This window comes from Aethalodelphis obliquidens, unplaced genomic scaffold, assembly GCF_003676395.1.
Source record: "Aethalodelphis obliquidens isolate GAN/ISIS:26980383/991018 unplaced genomic scaffold, ASM367639v1 scaffold87, whole genome shotgun sequence".
NCBI classification, from domain to species: domain Eukaryota; kingdom Metazoa; phylum Chordata; class Mammalia; order Artiodactyla; family Delphinidae; genus Aethalodelphis; species Aethalodelphis obliquidens.
In genome coordinates this window covers 2708445-2714444 of record NW_020838031.1, presented here as the reverse complement: position 1 = coordinate 2714444, position 6000 = coordinate 2708445, and the positions used below count along the sequence as shown (strand labels likewise).

The window sequence follows — 6000 nt, the reverse complement described above, 5'->3', positions numbered from 1 at the left end:
GCTTCCATGATCCTGGGAGCTCCCCAGCCTTTCACCCAGACTCCACCGAAAAGAGCCAATTCCACCGGCCCGGCCCGCCTCGGGACCGACGAGCTCATCTTTCCCAAAAGACACATCCCAAAGCCGACGCCTCTGGCCCTGCCGGCCACGGCTCCCTTGGCCCCGGGAAGGCTGTGCCTCCTCTGGTTCCTCCAACCTTCAGGAACCTTCCATACCCTCCAAGCCGAGGCTGCCGGGGCCGTGGCCCAGGAGTGAGACGGAAGGGCAGTGGAAGCGGAGACGGGGCAGGCGGCCGGGGCACCGGGCCGTGCGCATCACCTGCTGGGCTCCGGCCGGGGCTTCGGGGTGGGATGCGGGAGTGCCCTGGGAGCCACCCGCCGGACGACGAGGACGGGGCAAGACCTCGACTCCACCGAGCAGGTGGTTGCCAGGGCCTGGGCGGCGGGGGCTTGAACACAGCACCAGGCGGCTCCTGCAGACGCGGGGCAGCCGGCCTCGCAGGCCACCCCCCGTCTGGGAGCGGGAGCTTGAGGTAGGATTGTCGGATCTGCTGAATAGAGGGTAGGATTTGCACAGCACTGGCCGGGCTGACTCAGAAAGCAAGTGCAGCGTCTAAACTAGCAGGTAGAAGTGAGTGAACTGAGTAAACACAGTTGGTGCCGGTTTCCGGGCTAAGTTTTATAAAAATCCAATCCAGCAAATAGACAAGTTACCCCTCGACCTCAAAAAGAATGCTTGATAAAATATATTCTTTTAAAAAGGAGAGAGAACGGCGTACTACCAGTTGGTGATGGAGGCGGTGGAGGTCAAGGAAGAAGAGACCCGGGAGGAGGGGGAGGGGCTCCGGGGCCAGGACGGCGGCCGGCTCCGGGCTCAGACCCTGCAGCGGGCTGCGGACTCAAGGGAGAAGGTTGGTGTTCCCAGCAGGCAGGGGAGGGCTCACCCCAGAGCCGCGCCCTGGCCACGTGGACTCCGCACACCCGGGCTGGCGGGCAAGCAGGGAGACCAGGAACATGACGTCATCTGTTTCCTGCCTCCTGCAGAGTCCTGCCCGCCCCGTCAGGGCAGAGCCTCCCCTGCCATCGGGGCCACCTTTTGCTCTCATGATGCGCTCACGTTGACAGTAGATGGTCTCAAAGTGAAGGTGGACTGAGTATAAGAGACTTCCCCAGGGACTCCCATCTCATACGCTCATGAGTCTGAGAGCCTCCGAGCTCGGAAGAGTTAACAGGTTTGCAGCGAACGTCGTGGGAAGCCAGCTCCCGAAAAAGAGAACTGAGTGAATTGTAGCAGACTGGTGTGTGTGTGTGTGTGTGTGTGTGTGTGTGTGTGTGTGTGTGTGTGTGTGTGTGTGTGTGTGTAAGAGAGAGAGGTTGGTGGACTAATGAAGGATCTAAGGAAACTATTTTAAAAAGTCCTCAACAGTTCAACGAGAGCGGCAAAGATCATGATGAATGATTAACATCCCTCTCTATCCATCCTGGATTAGGTCTGCAAGTGGCATAACGTACTGAAGACTCCAGAACCGAAAAGCTAAAGGATAACAACGTTTCCTGGCAGAGATGGGAACCTGCACCCTTGGTTCTCTGAAGGAGCGGAGTCCAGCAAAGACTTGACACTGAGGCCACGAGATTCCCGAGCGCCCCCCGCCGCCTCCTGCTCTCAGGATTCACGTCTCAGAGCCTGCTCTCCTCTTGCCCCCCAAAAAGACAAGCTTCTAAATTGGAAGGCAGGAAACAAAATGAAACCCCGAACGCTTCCTTGCTCCCTTGAGAAAGGTCCCTCTTCGTATTTGTAATGGCCGGTGGAACAAGGGGAAACACACTCCCGTGTTCACCACTGACTGGGGCCTCCGTGCGCACAGCCTGCAGATCGTTCTCCGTCCCCCAAAGAAAGCGGGTCTCTGAGATGCTCCGTGGCTGCTGGGCTGCACCCAGGATGTGGCTGTGCTGCCCTCGGGGTTATGTGAGTGCAGTGAGGGGCAGCCGTGCAGAGCAGGGCCTGGGAGGCTAGTTGCCCGGCACCTTTGGCCGCCCCAGGTTGGTTGGCACTTCCAATCCCGTGTGCAGGGTGACCTGGAAAAGAAGATGCGGTGAGCGAGGGCGGGAGCTGCCGCCCGTGAACCCTGAGCGCAGACAGCTCAGCAGCTGTGCCGCCCTCTGCCCCGGGATCCCCACGGGCGGCAGCCCGCCTCCTCTGTGCTGTGGAGTCAGCTGTTTATCAGGCTCGTCCTCACTGACATCAGGCCCGGGAGTCTGCCCCAGGAGCTGGTCGTTGCCTCTTTCACGCCGCCCCCGCTGCCAGGAGCCCCGGCAAGGCTGATGCTCTCTTACAGTCGGGGGACTGGGGCTCCGGGTTTACATGCGTTTCTGCTTTCTTTCCATGGCCCTCTTTCCTCTCCTACATCTGTTCTATGAACCCTGTGGAAGAACAGCCCATATTTCAGGCTGCCTCAAAGCCCTCTTGCAAGGACTGGAGGTACAAATCAATCAGTAGGTGACAATATTCAGGGTCAGTAGGCACCGCGAAGCAAGCCTCTGCCCCCCACCCCATATACCTCCTGGGGGGAGGAGCAGTGTGCCGGGAACAAAGGCTGGCACCCTGCTCCACGCTGCTCTCCAAGCTTCCCTCACCCCCTCACCGGGCTCCCATTTTGCCTCTGGGTGTGTCGGGCCTCCTGGGCCGGCGGTACCCCCGCAGCCCCCAGGACTGGGCCTGGCCCTGAGGGGCTGCCTGCTTCACGCAGGAGCCAGAGGGACAGGGAGGGTGAGAGGGAACCCTTAGGAGAGGTCCCGCCTCAGTTCGGTCTCTCCTCTCGGGGGAAAGCCACGTGGAGGTCCGGCACACCCCGGGCCATCGGGGCCCACGCCGGGCAGGGGCACCGACCTTCCTCTCTCCCAGAACATGGAAGCAGGACTTGCCTCCCTCCTTCACCCTCCCTGGCCCTCTCCACCCTGCCTGTCGCCCGCCCCCTTCACACCCCGCCCCGAAGCGGCCACCTAGAGCCTCTACTCCTTTCAAGCGGACAAGCAAGAAAACATCACGCCGGAGAGGAGCGTCTCCAGGGGATGCCCAGGTGGACCGGTGGGTAAGCTCCCTGCCTGGACGGCACCGCGGGCGGCTTCTTTAGAGCCCCCTTTGCCCGGCGCACTTTGGAGGCCCACGGGCAGCGGGGCCGGGGGCGGCAGACGGGCCCTGGCCTGGAGGGTGCGCGGTACCTGCACGTTGCGGTTGAGGCTGAGGGCCGGCATGAAGACCCCGTCCACGTGGCTGAAGGCCGTAGGGCCCTGCTGCTGCCCGTTGATGAAGAAGGTCAGGGTGTGCTCGTTCAGGTCCAGTAGCACGCCCACGGTGGCCCCCTTGCACACGCCGCCTTCCGTCCTGGGAAGAGGAGCCCGGCACATAGGTGAGGACGGGAGGATCCCCGAAAGGATGCTGTGGGTACCCTCGCCTAAAAACACAGCCCCCGCGGCGGGGCAGGGCGCTGGCCATCCCACGGTGACCCGTGGCGGGGCACAGGGCGTGCGTCGTGACGCTCCTGACACCTGCTGCGAGGCTCCATTTCGTGGTGGCTGGGATTCGCCTCCACCGGGCGGGGCCGGTCCTTAGGCGGGCAGCACCGGGGCGGGCGGGCCGAGGCCGTCGGACCGTCCCCTCCCTTGGCTGGGGCTGAGGTCGGCCGGCCTTGCCACTGGCTGCTCTGCTCGGATCACCAAACCATCCTTGTCCTTTCCTGACTGGGAATGAGCTGGTCTGCTGGAGGCTGATGGTGGGCTGGGAGCACGGGAAACGGCGAGCAGCGCTCGCTGGGAGTTTTCAGAGGGCAGGTTTCCCGGAGGGCAAGCCGGGCCCCCCAGGGCAGGAGCCCACCGGTGGGGAAGGGAACTGGCAGCGGGCCTGTTGGTGCTGTTCAGATGCTGACCACCAGGTGGCGGTAATGACCCGCCCAAGCGGCAGCCTCCCCCGGGGTCCCCCGGCCCAGCCCGACCGCTCCGCCCCGCCCCTGCCCCCCGGAACTGGAGCCGGCATCCTGAGTTAAACCCTGACACCGCCTCTAATGAGTCCTGTGACTTGAGCATCAACCTTACGCCCCAATCTCATAATATGCAAAATGGCGATCACAGCCGCACTTTCCCAGGGCCCAGATGGAACCGTAGGAGCCAGGGGCTTCCCACAGCATGGGGCACAAAGAAAGCTCCGCACCTGCTCTCTCTTGTTACGCCCGTCCCAGTGTATCTGGGCGCCTGCGTGGCCTAAGCAAGTAGAGACGGAGCTGCTGGGCCCAGACTCGGCCCCTGCGCTGTCTGTGAGCAGGCAGTCCGCAGCGCCCGCGCAGAGCTGCCTCTGGAGAGACGGTCACTGCCAGTGAAAAGGCAGGTGGGAGGGTCCGATCGGCCTCCACCCCCCCCAACCCCGCCCCGAGGATGCTCAGGCAAGTCCCTGCCCCAGACCAGGACCCCTGGGGCCATTTGCAGAGCTGCAGGTGGGCCCAGAGCACCGAGGGCCCCCAGAGCTGACCTTGCCCAGCGCTGGCGTGCAGGGAGGTCGGCCTCTCGGGGCCCCTCGCCTCTGCCCTCTGGGGAGAAGGCCCTCAGCAGACTGGGAAGGAAACCCCACAGCAAGCAGGCAGCTCTGAGGGTCACAACCCTCCACTTGCGGGTTCCTTGGCCAGGGCAGCCCCAGAGGGCCCGTCCGCCCAGCATGGGAGTTTCCCATGTCCATCCTGGTGACACCACTGCCGGGGCCGGGCTCAGGGTGAGGCAGTGCTGGGGGTGCCCGGGACAGAGCCACCAGCAAGGAGCGCCCCAAGGGTGCCGCACCTCCCGCCGGGCTGATTCACAGCCCTGCTGGGCTGACGGGTGTGGAGGAAAGCAGAGGGGAGGGGCGGCGGAACCCAGGCGCGGGGCTCGCTGAGCGGCCTGCACACCCGCTGGCTCTGCTGTGCTCTAGACTCTGTCCGATCCCGCCTCTGCGCTGCGGGCCAGCGCTCGCTTCTCCCTGGAAGCTGGACGCCAAAGTGGCCGAAAACACCGCCCGCCATTCCCGACCCTGGAACGTGGGAACAGCAGGAGGGCTCTCATCCCTCAGCCCCGCGACAGGGAGGCCGGGCGCCCACGCACCTGTTGGTGTGGGAGCTGCAGTGCATGAACCAGCTGCGGTTGCTGTCCACGTACATGGCCCAGGCCTTGTCGTCCTTGCCCAGCATCATGTCCTTGCCCACGCTGGCCCTGGCCACCCCGAAGGCGGGGTCCGGGTGGTTGTCGTAGCGGTCCACGTGCAGCTCCCAGTAATGCACGCCCTTGGAGAAGGCCGCCGTGCCCAGCACCACCCGGTCATCGTAGCTGCTGCAGGTGGCCGTCTGGTTGTCGTTGGATAAAATGATGTCCCGGTGCCCAGAGTTGGGGTCAAACGTGAACCAGGCCACTGCAAAGGAAGGGGCAAGAGGCGCAGGGTGAGTGGCAGCCTGTGACCTGGGCTCGGAGACACAGACCCGCTGGCATCTCTCAGGAAGCGGGCACCCAGTGTCGAATGTTCTTCCCTGTGCGATTCTCACACACACACACACACATACACTCACGTTCCCTCCTCTGTGTTCATCCAAGATCCCAATCCCATGAGCCCAACCTTGCCAAGGAACACAGACAGTCAGGCCCCCAGTCTAAATGCTCTCGTGGAATCTTGGTTTCTAAGCCCCTTCTGCACGCTTCGGGCACTGTTATGAGTGAGGGGGAGTAGATATCCAGACCCCACCTCGTGGGAGGGGGATTTGAGACGCAGAGAGGTGAAGTGAGGTCACCAAAGCCCCAGAGCTCCAGGCTCCGCTTCACAGCCCGCTGGCAGGCGAGGGCCCCCGTGGGCACACAGCTGGTGAACCCATCTGCAGGGGGAAAGCATCATCTGCTCCTGTCCCTGGGAGACAGTCCAGGCTGTCACGTGTTGCCCAGAGGACGTGCTGGGATAAACAATGACACTAAACACAGGGCTGGCACCGTCCTGGGA

At 63.4% G+C, this 6000-nt stretch overlaps 1 protein-coding gene across 1 annotated transcript in view; it reads right to left on the bottom strand.

The window, feature by feature from the left end:
* Positions 1–1277: 1277 nt before the first annotated feature.
* The window catches only part of TRIM67 (tripartite motif containing 67), a 48002-nt gene continuing 43279 nt past the window's right edge, over positions 1278–6000 (bottom strand). Inside the window, exons 8-10 of the mRNA XM_027094058.1 lie at positions 5121–5424; positions 3219–3381; positions 1278–2075 (exon numbers count right to left, since the gene is read on the bottom strand). Coding sequence (XP_026949859.1) covers positions 2010–2075; positions 3219–3381; positions 5121–5424 — 533 coding nt within the window. The 3' untranslated portion in view covers positions 1278–2009. The remainder of the gene's footprint in view (positions 2076–3218; positions 3382–5120; positions 5425–6000) is intronic.